General features: G+C 43.2%; 2 protein-coding genes across 3 annotated transcripts; both read left to right on the top strand.

The window, feature by feature from the left end:
- The first annotated feature begins 28 nt into the window (after nt 1-28).
- On the top strand, nt 29-5,004 carry LOC120958359 (sodium-dependent nutrient amino acid transporter 1-like). 2 transcript variants are annotated; one of them, XM_040381097.2, is made up of 6 exons: nt 29-933; nt 2,210-3,047; nt 3,122-3,225; nt 3,861-4,224; nt 4,297-4,558; nt 4,625-5,004. In XM_040381097.2, the coding sequence occupies exons 2-6, from the start codon at nt 2,223-2,225 to the stop codon at nt 4,888-4,890; spliced, it is 1,821 nt and encodes a 606-aa protein (XP_040237031.2). In that variant the 5' UTR covers nt 29-933; nt 2,210-2,222; the 3' UTR covers nt 4,891-5,004. The 2 variants fall into 2 exon arrangements, with proteins under 2 accessions (XP_040237031.2, XP_040237030.2); XM_040381096.2 differs by having other exon boundaries at nt 29-628.
- A 2,589-nt stretch (nt 5,005-7,593) lies between these two features.
- LOC120958907 (sodium-dependent nutrient amino acid transporter 1-like) lies at nt 7,594-11,324 on the top strand. The gene is made up of 7 exons (XM_040381973.2): nt 7,594-8,659; nt 8,857-9,160; nt 9,232-9,457; nt 9,535-9,805; nt 9,892-9,995; nt 10,068-10,696; nt 10,780-11,324. The coding sequence occupies exons 1-7, from the start codon at nt 8,576-8,578 to the stop codon at nt 11,040-11,042; spliced, it is 1,881 nt and encodes a 626-aa protein (XP_040237907.2). The 5' UTR covers nt 7,594-8,575; the 3' UTR covers nt 11,043-11,324.
- The last annotated feature ends 3,426 nt before the right edge of the window (nt 11,325-14,750 follow it).

Raw genomic sequence — 14,750 nt, forward strand, 5'->3', positions numbered from 1 at the left:
AACCGGCACTATGCGTAAAAGATTTGCGATAAGGACGCCGAGTCGTCGCCGTTGTACCCACTAATGTGATACACGAGTTATCGCCCGATAAAGCAAAAGGTGCTGGCACTTTTTTTTCTCTCTCTTCTATAACTAGGATAGCACGCACAGAACGGACCAATACGCAGTATTTGTGCGAAACAGTCACAACAACACTTCAGAGTGCGATCGTTTTGCGGAAGAGCAAATAATTCCGTGAATTGAATAGAAATCTTTAACAACGCTCCTCACCGTCATCATTGTCGGCCATCGAGGAGACGGAGGAAGATGGTGTGTTTGTTACTGTTTCGCGATTCGCGCTGTAAAGTGGTGCATCTAGTCTAGCAAGCAATAAAAGTTCGTCGTAGATACGTGTCGTGTCCGTACCCTTTGAGGTAAACGCGGGACAATGCAGTTACGGACCATTTTGGTGGTTGCATAGAGTGAACAACACAGCACTCGCCACCAACAGTCGCGTTATTTGATCTGGTTTTTGTTTCCCCGTGGGAAGTAAGGGACAAAAGGGACCGCCAGTTACCGGGCGTGCAGTGTGCAGTGTTGCTAACAGCGGGCCAGTTGCCAAAAGTGCGGTACTCCGTTGTGTGGTGTGGTGAGTAAATGTGTAGGTTACTGGCAGACCCCGTAAAACACCTCACAGCAAATATACTCAAGCGCAGGGACGATATGGACTGAGAGTTTGCCAAAAACAAAGGTGGTTTGGTTAGTCATGACTCTATCCAGACATTTTCATGGTGGAAAGAGTTCAAAAACCGCTGTTGTGCTGTGTGCTAGGGAAAGTGGTCCAATGTTATCGAGCTACAAAGCTATGTTGATGTTGTTTATACATTGTTCAGTGTAGTTTTATATGCCAAAAACTAGATTTTTCTAGTCGGTCGTGAGAAAATTTGTAATTAGGTAATTGAGTACAATAATCATTGAATTGTTGAAGTTATGATTTACCTTTAATTCCTTGTAAATGGAGTAATCCTTCAACGTTTTTAAGGCACTGTCAGTAATGGAACGCATCAGATTGTTAGGTCTAGATCTAGTTCTATCTGGTTCTATCTTTCAATTCTGTTTTAGAAATAGCATGTACATGGAAGTATATGCAGTGATGTGTTATAAACTAAATACATACGCAAAGTGTAATGAAGTGCTTTGTAATCTTGACTTATGTTTAAAAAATCCTAGAAAAGCACACTGCAAATTGTTCATTAAGTTAAGTCAAACTGTACTCTGCATATGAATAAAACTTGTGTACAACAATAAGACAAAACAATATTTTATCTAACAACATTGGGCCATTAATCTGGAAAAACACTACTAAACATAGCTGCATTACCTGAATTTCATCATCAAATGTCCAAAACATAAAAATAGAGAGAACATTTTCGTAACTTACTATACTTTTCTAAATAAAATTTCGTAAAACCAAAAATTATTTTAAAAAAACACACAAATTGTTGCAAAAGACAAAAAATGACAAATATGATGGCCGTAGCTTTTCAAACTTTTCATAAGCAATAATAGAAATGGTTTTATAATTTCATAATTTTTAATGTGTTTTGCTTAGAAAGCTAGTGGAAATGTAATTTGATGTTTTATCCTGAAATTGTTTCATTTGCACAACTTTGCATGTTCTTGCTATAAACTAATTCGGAAGCAACATTTGATGGTTTAACGCATAATTTTTACATACTCCTATAAAACCTGGAAAAAGGAGTATCTTGATACAATTTAAAAAAAATCCCACTTTTTTATAGCCAAAACATTCATACTTTTATGGCATTAAAATCAATTTGATTTAGTTGTATAAGCCTCAGTTTCATAAGCATCAAACAAAGCAGCAACCAGCTATCATTTTATGGAGTACATAACGCGTTTGGGATGAAAGTAAAATTATAGAAAGAAATAGGAAAAAAGGCCTTTCATGGATTACACCGATTCTAATCCCATGAAAGGGTCCTTTTTCTCCTTTTTGTATGAACATTTGCAACACCGCACATACCACATTTATTAGCGTTCTTGTGATGCGCTTTCACGCGAACCACTTTCACCGTTCGCGACCGCAACCAACCCCTGTCCATTCGACATTCTCTCCTCCTCACGGCGTTCTTGTCTGCGCGTCAACTGCAATCAAAGCAATCACCAGTACCATCGGCCACTAATGGGGCTTGATTATATAATTCAGTTACAGAACAACCATGGCAGGCGCTAGCACCACCACCACCACCACCACCCAATTAACCATCGACGGCAGTGTGGCGCCGGAAGTAAACATCCGAGAGCCCCACGAGCCAAAGGAGCGCGAAAAGTGGGGCCGTGGCATCGAGTTCCTGCTCTCCTGTATCGCCCTTTCCGTCGGGTTCGGCAACATTTGGCGCTTCCCGTACACGGCCATGCAAAACGGCGGTGGAGCGTTCCTCATTCCCTACCTGATAGTGCTGTTGCTGGTCGGCCGTCCGCTCTACTATCTCGAGATGGTGATGGGTCAGTTCGCGAGCCGGGGCTGCATCAAGGTGTTCGATGTCGCACCGCTAATGCGTGGTGTGGGCGTCGGCCAAACGCTTGCCCTGCTGCTGATACTGGGCTACTATGCGGCCGTACTTTCCGTGTCGGTGCGCTATTTTGTTGCTTCGTTCGGTAGTCCACTGGCCTGGGCTCGCTGTGAGCCGGACTGGAGCGGGTGTGTCGATTCGGAGTTTAAGGGGCGCGTGCAGAACGCCAGCTTAAGGCCATCGGCAGAGTATTACTTTAATCGTACCGTGCTGCACAACTTCTGGACGGTGGAAGACGGTGTTGGAGTACCGGACTGGAAGCTGGCGGTTTGTTTGCTGTTTTGCTGGATGTGTATCACGGGTATACTGATTAAGGGTATTCGTAGCTCGGGGAAGGCTTCATACTTTTTGGCCATCTTTCCGTACGTGATACTGTTGGTGTTACTGGTACGCACCTGTACGCTGGAGGGAGCGGACCAGGGCATACTGTATCTGATGAAGCCGCAGTGGGAGAAACTGATAGACGTGCAGGTAGGTTTCGATTTTTAGGGTATAAGAGATAATTGTAGGGTTTTATAGAGCTTTTTGGGCATTTTACTACACAGGTTTGGTATGCTGCCGTGACACAATGCTTCTTTTCGCTAACAATATCACTCGGTTCGGTTATCGTGTTTGCTTCGTACAACAGCTTCACCAACAATATCTACCGGTAGGTATTGCATTTCACCAATTAAACTCCTAGAAACTGAACACAAATAATATCTTAGTTGTCAATTATACTTTTTCTTTAAATTTTAATTTATTTTCCTACCAATTCATCAAAAAATCATCCATATGAGACTTCACTGAAGAGCGATTTGAATCTTTGAATATTCATGGTTCGTTAAAGATTCATAAATTCTCGACGATTCAAGATTTTTGATCGTTCATTATGAATATTCAAAGATTCATCAATTTCTAAAATAGGTATCAATAGGCACATTTTGATGGATCTTTCGGGCGACTGAGCCCACACACAAACTCACCACCATGACCAATATAAGCTAGTTATAACGTAGTACTCATGAATCGTTTCCATGAGACACCGTAAAGAGACTGTGACAGAACAACAGTTTCACGAGGCAGACAAGTAAGCAAAGTAGAGCCTTTCGAAAAAGATGCACTTTGATGTGAAATACAATTTTCATTTTTTATGAAATCAAATACAACACCAGAGGGAAGACCTTTGGATTTTGATTCACCAATCTTCAAAGACTTCTTGAATGAATCTTCAGAAAATTCCAAGACTAATATAGCACTCACACTACTGCAAGACCCCAACATATCTGTCTCCTTCCCCCACAGTGATGCTATGATCATCTCCTGGCTCGATACCTTCACCTCGATCGTGTCAGGCATCGTTGTGTTCGGTATCGTCGGCAACATCGCACACATCACCGGTAACCGGGTCGAGGATATGCAGCTGCAGGGTCCCCAGCTCACCTTCATCACGTATCCGGATGCGATCGCCAAATTTGATGCCGCCCAGAACGTGTTTGCTGTGCTGTTTTTTCTTATGTTTTTCCTACTCGGGCTCGGTAGCAACACGGGCATCGTAACGACGATCGTGACGGCGGTTCGCGATCGGTTCCCCCAGCTGCCCAACTGGAAGGTGGTGATTTCGATAGCGATCTATGGGTTTTGCTGTGGGTTGGTTTATATCACACCGGTAGGTACTACATACTTTGGAAGGTTTCAATTTGCTTAGTGAGTACTCATACACTCTCAACGTACTTTCTAGGGTGGATTACACGTGTTGGATGTAGTAGACAAGTACGGTGTTACACTAACGACGCTAACGCTGGTAATGCTAGAGATTGTAACGTTCTGCTGGATGTACGGTGTCGAGCAAATTGGGCATGACATTCAGCTCATGTTGAGCCGGAGAACTGGAGTGTTTTGGCGAGTTTGCTGGAGCTTTGTGACGTTCGGTATCATTGCCGTCATATGGGTATTTAGCTTCATCCAGTACACACCACTCCCAGTTCCTCTGGGTATGACCGGTAAGAGTTACATCCAAGTAACGTTCTCCTTCATTAACTAACCAGTTATTAATCCATTCTCTTCAGTATTTGGTTGGTGTCTATATGCATTCGTCATCAGTCAAGTAGCGATTTGGGCTGTGTATGCCTTATGCGAACGAAAAGAAGAAAAACTATTGGACAGACTCAAAGCTGCCTGTCAGCCAACGTCCGATTGGGGGCCAGAAAACTCTACCGTGCGTTCACAATATCGATCCGAGCGTTCCAAACGCTTGGAGGAAAATCGAGCCCAAAGTGTTGGTGTCGGGAAATGTGTGCTTCGAAAGATGTGCAACACTTTTGTCCAAAAATAGTTACATTTTCAAAAGGTGAAATATCAATTGTATGTGTTTAAGAATTGATTTTGACATTCTGTAAAGCTTTACGGGCTGGAGTTTATTGATTAATAAATTTCAAATTTAATAATATTTTGAGGGTTTTCCTATTTACGATTTGAGTATTTCTTTTTCTAAAGTAGAGATAACTAGGCGATGAGAGGTAATTCCAATTCTAGATTTTCCTAGATTCTGTAGTTTTCTTACTCGTCAACACGAACAACTCAATAACATGCCCTTATGTGTTCAAGCCTTGAATGGGCCGTCGCCCCGTAACATGGACTGATTATTCGGCTGCGTGGTACTCAATGAATCTCGAAATACTGTATAGGTCGGCATGTCCGCGTAGGACGTTACGCCAAATAAAAGAAATATTGATCTTATACAGAATTGTTTTTTTATATAACTTGAGCTAGTGGCCATTACAGTGATGTTTGAAAAAGAGAGAGTGAGAACTACCAGGACCCGAAAACTTGTCTTAGAAATACTTCTAGGCTTTTCAGGATCTTCTCTTAAGAATCGTACATGTTTGAGGAGGTTTGTGTTACAGGCAAGTCAGAAAAACAACTTAGGCAGGCTTTTAAAGTAATTGAAGAGACCTAGATGAAAGATGATTTTTTAATCATGTCTCATCAAGATCTCTTCAATATGAGCGTTAAAGAACCTTGTTTTTATTCTACGATATCACGTTTATTGCTTATTGGATTTGATCTTATTCAATTTTATTGCAATTGCTTCTAACAGCCTTCCTTACTTTCAATCCAGTCATAAAATCGTGATGACTCCCTTCGAAAGAATGTTCACAATTCCCTTCCCGGTGACAGCATCACTCAACGACAACAAAAACATCTTACATTTTCCCCCATCTACCCATGCGTAGCATGACTAAACACACAACCTGCAACGATTTCTAGGAAATAAAATCGACATGCATTGCGTTCTGTTCTAGCGAGCGTGAAAACCCCAAAATGCAGGCCGGCACAAATATTTTGCATCCAAGCTACGATTTTCCCGCGATGAGTTGAAGCGAAAGATTCCAGCGAAATCTAAACCCATCGCATCGTTGGAATGTACGTAACCCCTCTTGCGTTTGGAAGATGACGCAGGCTTGCCAATTCTGAAGCGGGAAAATGGACGACTTCCAAGAAGATGAGGGCGATTGCTTTTTATTGCATCTCTTATCAGAGTTTGCAGCAGAAGCAGCAGCAAGGCAGCAACAACCATCATGGTTTTATGGTAAAAGTAATTTAAGTAATTTAGGTGGCTGTTTTAATAATATCGCAACGACACCCATTAGACGCCGGGAAGGTACAGTATCGGACAGAAAGATAGGGCATTGGTTTTTTAACACACCGTGCACCCGTTGGGCCAAGTTTATGTGTGGTTTGTATGTGTTTGTGTTTGTGTGTGTGTGTATGTGTGTGTATGTGTGTGTGTGTGTGTGTGTGTGTGTGTGTGTGTGTGTGTGTGTGTGTGTGTGTGTGTGTGTGTGTGTGTGTGTGTGTGTGTGTGTGTGTGTGTGTGTGTGTATGTGTGCATGTGTGTTAGTGTGTGTGTGGATGTATGTTTGAATGTGTATTGATGTGTGTGTTTGTTTCACAAGTAGGTCGTTTCGGATAGATTTGTTAGTAGTTTTTTTGTGTTTTGGGTTACGTTTTTGGTGTGATAAGCAGGACCACCGCCCTCGCGATCAGTGTGTTTTCGATATATTAACAATGTTACGGTCTTCTTTCGCCGTGGTCTTCTGAGGACGTCCGGTTGACTTGCGCGTTTCGGTTGTCCTAGCGCGTTTCAGTTGTCTAAGCACGTTTCGGTTGTCCGAAGCGCGTTTGCCACAAAAGTGCACGATCGTTCCATTACGAACTCGATCCTTTTGCGCTTAATGCCAGCAGCAGCCATTCGCTTTTACATATGGCGCTGATAATCGGTACAACGTTTACCTCGACCCATTGTTACTAACATTGCTTGCTTGGACCGTCAAGAACGCGCTGGTTAAACACTTGGACACGGCTGATCCCGTGCTCTGCCTGCGTTCTACTTCTATACGCGATGAATTACATCGTTTTGGAGCAGCGAAAACATCGCATGGATAAAACTATCAACGAGTACGCGAGTAAGCGTCTTCCCTTCAAAATCGAGAAAAGAATACTGCCGCGCTCATGAAACAAAACGCCCATTGAAAAGAATAACTGCGCGCCAGCTCAATGCACGCACAAAGTTTACCATTCGCACACAACGTGCAACGCAGAGATGCACGAAGGCCTTTCAATGGCGTGCACTGGAGAAACACCTGTGAGGGAATGCCGAGTTCATTGCTATTGTGCGCGTGTACATTTCGCACCGGTGTCGCATTCACATTCATGAAACAGCACACCTGCGTTTTTGTCCGAGGAACAAGCGCTGCTGTCGATGCAAACTTTTGTTTTTATCCAAGTGTAAACGCACAATGTTTCACATGATAACACACATAATAAGAATAATTTCAACGCAATATGACATCATGGCAAGCTATGTTTTTCAGACACAAACCCGCGCACTTGCAAATACACATTAAAAAGCACACTCTCTTTCTACTACTACACACACACACACACATGCACACACACACACACACACACACATACACACACACACACTCACACACACACACATACACACACATATATACACATATACACACACAAACACAAGTAACGTGGCAAAACAAGTGCACGGTGCATTGAAAAAAAAGGGTCCTATCTTAATGTCCGATACTGTACCGGAGAGCTAATTTGCAAGCGATTCTTTATCTCGAGTTATGAGTTCCGAGCATATGAGGTAAGATAGGCAACGTTTATAGAGACATCAACATACTAGCCGTTAGCAGTCATCTCGTTTGGTCTAGTTTTTGGTGCAAAAGAGTTTCTTTACTGGCGGTGGTGGTAGTTGTAAGTGGGGTTGGCTATTAATATGAAACTAATAACTTTTCCTTCTTGCGGGGCGAGCAAGTAGAAACAGTTTTCTAGTCGTGGTAGGTGCCAACTTTCCAAGTGCAAAAAAAGGAAGAAGATTTCTGTAGCAAAACAAGACAAATCCAATAGAAAGTACGGATCAGAGAAGGGGGGAGCCAAACCCTCTCGCTGCTTCCTCCCCATCGATATCAAACGAACGGTACAGATGTAAGCGAAAGGGTTGTGTGGGTATGTGTGGTGCATGGGGTTATAACTTACCGGTTATTCGCTTTTGGGAATATCCCAGCGGCCCCAGGCGGCCGGCAAGCATTCGGGTTTTACGGGCTGGAAATACTACTTTTTGCACTGCACACACACACACACTCACACACCGTTACAGCATCAATAGACGCTTCTGTTGGCACGCGAGCGTCTTGTTCGATTAGTGTGTTTACATACACACAATCAAAACGTGTTCATTCACAACGCGCACAACGTGAGTTAAATGTGTCGCACACCGAGTGCAGCACCGTCAAATGCACTTGGCTCGCGATCGAGACAGCATCTCATCTCGCTGGGGGCTCACGAACTGCAGCGCGATAGTAAAAAAAGGAACCAAAACAAAACCTAAGTGACACACAGTGACAGTGAGTAAGCGCATAGTGTGTGGGTGTGTTGTGTTTGTTGTGTTTGCGCTTCGGTGACAGTTTGACAGTTTAGCTCCAGCTGATCGGATGGAGAACCTTGGATATGCGGGCGGACAGGTGGAGCCGGGGGAGAAAGGCACACAGGCTGCTGATAGTCGATCGGTTGCTTCGGTAAGCAAATGACGCCGCTGATCAAGCGCTGCTGATAAGGGCATTGGTGTTTGAGTGATCCAGTAATGTGTACTTTGTTTTGCTTTTGCACTTTCACAACAATGAGTGAGCAGAAGCCGAAGCCGGCTTTTACGTGCGATTAGTTAATCAACGAATCGAATAATTTGTATGTTTTGCTTCCCCTATGTGCATTCCAGCCGATGAATTCCAGCATCACGCTGCAGACGATCAGTGACGACACGAAAACCACGACCTCGACGCGTGATAAATGGGGCCGGGACATTGAGTTTATGCTGTCCTGCATCGCGTACTCGGTCGGGTTCGGCAACATCTGGAAGTTCCCGTACACGGCACTGAAGCACGGCGGCGGCGCATTTCTGCTGCCGTACCTGATCGTGCTGTTCATAGTGGGCCGACCGATCTACTACCTGGAGATGATACTGGGCCAATTCTCGAGCAGGGGGTGTGTGAAGCTGTACGATCTGGCACCGGCTATGCGAGGTAACGTCATGCGGTTTTAGTTATTGTTATATCCCAAAAAAGAAGGTTATTAATATCCTTATTTTTTGTAGGCATTGGAGTGGCGCAAACGATTGCAATGTTCGTGGTGATGACGTACTACGCGCCGGTGCTGGCCATCACGTTCCGGTACTTTGTCGCATCGTTCAGCAGCACTCTGCCGTGGAGCGAGTGCAACCCTGGCTGGGCAAACTGTGTCAATTCCTCGTTCGTGGGACGGCTGGAGCCCACCAACGGCACAGCCGTTGGACTGCAATCATCCGCCGAGCTGTACTTCCTGTAACTATACTGTCCAAAAACACAATTGCCAACCCACTAACACATCTTTCTTACTCTCCCGTCTCACCGAAACACAGCAAGGAAGTGATCCACAAAGCACCCTCCCTTGAAGATGGACTAGGCATGCCTGACTGGAAGCTGGCACTGTGCCTGCTGTTCGCGTGGATCGTCGTCGCTACCATCCTGATCCGGGGTGCAAAAAGTACCGGCAAAGCGTCCTACTTTCTGGCCATCTTTCCGTACGTGATCATCATCATACTGCTACTGCAAACGCTCATGCTCGACGGGGCGATGCAGGGCATCCTGTACTTCATCACACCGCAGTGGGACAAGCTGCTGAGCATCGAGGTAGACAAGCGTTACATTCGTTACAACCCCTATAGGTAGGCAACCCGCATTACAGCAATCATTTTTCGCCCCGTCTTCCGTCGTAGGTTTGGTACGAAGCCGTTACGCAGTGCTTCTTTTCGCTCTCGGTCTGTTACGGTGGCATCATCGCGTACTCGTCCTTCAACAACTTCAGCAACAATGTGCACCGGTAGGTAGGGTCATGGTAATTAGGGCCGCAATCGATTGACCCTTTTATCCCATTGGTTTTGTTGTGACACAGTGACGCCGTCATTATTTCCTGGCTCGACACCTTCACCTCGATCGTGGCCGGCTGCATCGTGTTCGGGGTGATCGGCAATTTGGCGTACGTTAGTGGGCAGCCCGACATCCAGAAGCTGGCGCGGGACGGTGCTGGCCTCACCTTCATGACGTACCCGGACGCGATCGCCAAGTTCCAGTTTTTGCCGCAGCTGTTTGCCGCCCTGTTCTTCCTGATGCTGTTCATCGTGGGCGTCGGCAGCAATCTGGGCGTAACGACCAGCATCATTACGGCGATCCGGGACCAGCGGCCCCAGCTGCGCCACTGGCAGGTGGTCCTGGGGACCGTCACCGTGGGGTACTTCTTCGGGCTGCTCTACCTAACGCCCGGTGGGTTCGATTTCCTGGACGTGATCGATTACTACGGTGCCAAGTACGTGACGCTCACGTTTGCCGTGCTGGAGCTCGCTACCGTTGCGTGGATTTACGGCGTGGATCGGATCTGTCGCGACATCCGGTTTATGCTGGGCATCGAGACATCGTTCTACTGGCGCGTCTGCTGGGGACTGATTGCACCGGCCGCCACGCTGCTCATTCTTATCTTCAGCTTTGCCGACTTTGAGCTGCAAAAAGTCCCGATGGGCTACAACGGTACGTTCGTTATGATTGTTGTTTCCCCCTGCTATGCAAGGCCGTGCATGAATGAAATGATGACGGTTTGCTTGTCTTTACAGTTTTAGGGCTGTTTATCTACGCAATTGCGGTGCTACAACTGCCTGGTTGGTACTGCTACGCGGTTTGGAGGCGGCGCAGCAAGCAGACGGAATCATTGCGCAAGGCGGCACACAATGCGCTCAAGCCGATGGATATTTGGGGACCGGAAAGTGATACCGTGCGGATGCAGTACCAGACCGAGGAGGAGCAGTACCAAAACAGCCAACCGCTCGAGCGCAGCACTGTGCAGCGAATCAAGAAGCGAATGTTTAACATGGGATGAGCGAAAGTGAGACTGTGCCAGAATTGGAATCCTGGCATGAAGTCTAGGGACAAGTGATGATGATAGGCCCTTATTATTGAACTGCTCTCGAAACCCTCTAACGAGCGTTATGTTTTCTCGACCGACGAAGCGTTATCAATAAGGTTAGCAGTTAGTATCAACACTCTAGAATTTGTTGTGTTCACACTTAATGTAACGTAAGTAGCGCGTGATAGAAATATTTTTTATGTCCAGTTTCCTTAAAATGTAAATAAATTGTTACCAAAGTTTTTACGAAACACATGATTTTGAATTAAAAAAATCTGTTTTGCCGCGTATGTTCATGCAATCGTCGCTAGTAAAAAAAGTAGAAATAGCAAGAAAACATTAACTAATACAAAAGTAAATAACTAACACATCAACCAACATAGAAAACATTAGTTTCTTCGACAAGCTCCATCTAACACTTTTCAAATTGCTCTAAAATACATCAATATGACAAAATGTAAATAAAAAACCAAGGTAACTAACTTTCTAATATGAATCACTACAAGTACACAAGATTCTGAACAAAGTCAAAGAAGTTAATACAATGTTAAGATATTCAGGAAAAATACATTTTTACTATGATATGAACAAGAAATTATAAAAAATAAAACGAAAAGAAAAAACAATTAATCAAAATCAAGACCAAAACTCTAAATTAAAATGTTAGGTAAAAAAAAAACATTAAAAAATGTTTGTTGAAATAAAAAAATATGTAAAACGTTGAGAAAAGAACATAATTATTAGTATAGAAGCAAGCATGAACAGAAGATTTAAAAAATACATAAAATAAAAGTTAAAAAGAATAAAACATTTATAAGGAGATAAATGGTAAACAAATGTTGCTTGATTGAGCAAAAAAAAGTAGTTCACTAAATTTACTCCAAAACAACAAAGAATAGAATGTAAAAAGAAAAAATAAGAAACATGATTTTAAACACCAAACTTTCCATTCATCCAACACATAGCAACGGTTCATTCCGTAAGAATAATTTATTCCACTTTACCGTCAAGGTTGCGACAAAAAATCACCGGAACACACGCCACACGCCGTTCCGTAATCGCATACACTTAATCTGTTCACTGCCCACTGCCAAAAAATACCGACTGTTCAAAAACAGTGCCCGACACAGCTAGGAAGGGATTCCCAATGTTTGGTTTGGTACAAAGGTACACACACGCAAATGAAAAGCAAAAAACAACTGGCACCAAGCCCGCGACGATAATCTGCAAAGCTGTAGCAACGCGAAGGATATGTACACGCTTTGTGGTTGGTGTCCCAGCTTTCCGGGTTATATCCACAGGGAAACCCCGGAATGTACACAAACCAAAAAAAAAACTAACATATCCAACAGCTTTTGGAAATGCCATCACAAGAAAGTTGGGAAAGGGGCAAAAATGGCAACAGGTTAGCTGATTTACCCTGCAGCTTTAATGTTCGCCAACGCCAACAAGTATCTCAATTACACACACAAACACACACACACGGTACATCCCTCTGCCGGAGCCTCTCATTAAGGGGGTACATTCTGTCTCTGTGATCGCACGATGCTAGACCGAAACGAGCAGTCAGAACGTGTGCCGCCTCACGGCTTAATGCATGACGGGAAGCCAACTTGTGGAGTAATTCCCATGTCGAGCGTCGTTTTGTTCGGCGGCGGTACTTTCCCTTCTGCGAGAGAGCGAAACCTTGTCTGATATACGTGAGCTGTGTTAGCAAATGTTTGATTGATTGAAGGCGGTCGGTGGAATTCATTTTCGTCGTCAGGAACTTATCGCAAATATCGAAGCACAAAAAGGCAACGAGATGTAGTAAAACGAAAGGGGCTTTTTGGTAAGGCTTCTGATTATTGACGATGATTAAATGAACTGCAAAATGGGAAATGCAGTACGATTGACGAGTCGGAAAGGGACGACATTCAGCAGCACAATTGAGATGCTACTGATTAAATAATTCCGATAGTGACTGCCGTAATAATTATCTAGCAGCTGTGTACTTTCTCTGTTGTACGAGTCCGTATCAGAAAGCAAATTGTAAGCGTAGAATGATATAATTATTTACCTTTTGTTGTATCGCTCAAGTGATTTGTTAGTATAGAAAGCTGCTTGTAGCTGGAATTTGCGCTATTTGAACATCAAACATGGTTCCCCTGGTTAAAGAAACTGTTTCATGACAGTTTATAACTCATAGTACTAATATTCTGCAAGAATTGAAGAATATTGATGATGATTTAAGGAATCTAATAATTCAAGATATCATCTGTAACATATACAGGGTGATACAGGGTGTCCCATGGATTTTTGATCGATTTCCAAAAGCTTTAAGGGGTTCCCCAAAATTATTTGGATTCGTCCCACAATTTATTGAGTGTTGCCCATTTTGAACCAGTTGAAATGATTTTCAATGGAACGATAACTTAAAATCGTGGGAACAATTATTTTATATTCATATTTTGATATGTGGGAAGACTTGAAACATGTTCAAACCCGCTGAAAACCCTGCAATGTTTAAAGAATAAAATAAAAAAAGTATGCAAGAAAGAAAAATGGAATAATTGATTTTTAAAAAAATCAGATTTTGCTTCAAATTAATTAATTATTAATCAAAATTAATTTTTAAAGAAAATGTGTAAGAAGAAAGAATTACAACGAGAACAACAAAAAAGATATTGAGAACAAAGAAGAATATAAAAAAGAAACAAAATAAAAATGTGAACATTAGTCACAAAATAAACCACCAAAAGGATTAACGATAATACGATAGTAAACGAAGAGAAAACTGTAAATGATCAATATATACAATTTAAAACACGCAAATAAAATAGCGAAATAGGAAAGAATAAAAATATTAAATAATCAATGAACATAAAAAATAATTATTTCATGCCAAGAATGACATCACTCAACGTCTAAAGACTCGAAGTCATTCCCTGATTGTAAAAAAAATAACTTTCCAACGATAAAGCATTTCGCATCGATTGAGTCTATTGGAAGAAGATTAAACACCAATCAAAGCGAAAAAAAATTAACGTTAAGCTGTCCGCGTAGCTCACTTTTACTGTGCTACAGAAAAGAGACAAGATAGCAGAACCACAACAATCGCGCAAACAGCATTGACTCTTCTATGTATCTATCCCAGCACACACCACGTGACAAGGGTGTGACAGCAAGCGGACCAGGACGCCGATGACGCCCGGCTGCACTGGTTCTCCGTGTGGGTTGTGTAAGATCGAAATCGAACTCTCGCATTCCCGCCGCCAATTGTGCTCCAATAACACGGTCATATAAGCGCACCAACTGTTTGCGTACGTTCATCGCAAGACGTTAGAGAGGATGCGCTGTACTAAATGCTGCTAGGCTCATCAAAACAATATCAAAACACAGGAATAACATGCCGCCCAATAAGCTGCTTCTGGGAATGAACCCATTCTTATCATTGATGACACACCAATTAAATCGTAAACTATAAAAGGGACATAAGCGGTAGAGGGAAAGGGTTGAGATGCAACATCAGTGCCGTTATTGTTGTTTCGCGTTCGTCTTCCACACCTCAAAGTGCGGGTCATGGTTTTGGTTGGCAAAATAAAACCAAGAAAAATTCAGCAGATATCGTCTGAAGATATCGTCTGTGGCAGGAAATGGTGGCTCCAAAAAACCTATTGCCCTGACACAGCTGTTGTACCG

The sequence above is a fragment of the Anopheles coluzzii genome, chromosome 3 (genome assembly GCF_943734685.1).
Source record: "Anopheles coluzzii chromosome 3, AcolN3, whole genome shotgun sequence".
Classification (NCBI taxonomy): domain Eukaryota; kingdom Metazoa; phylum Arthropoda; class Insecta; order Diptera; family Culicidae; genus Anopheles; species Anopheles coluzzii.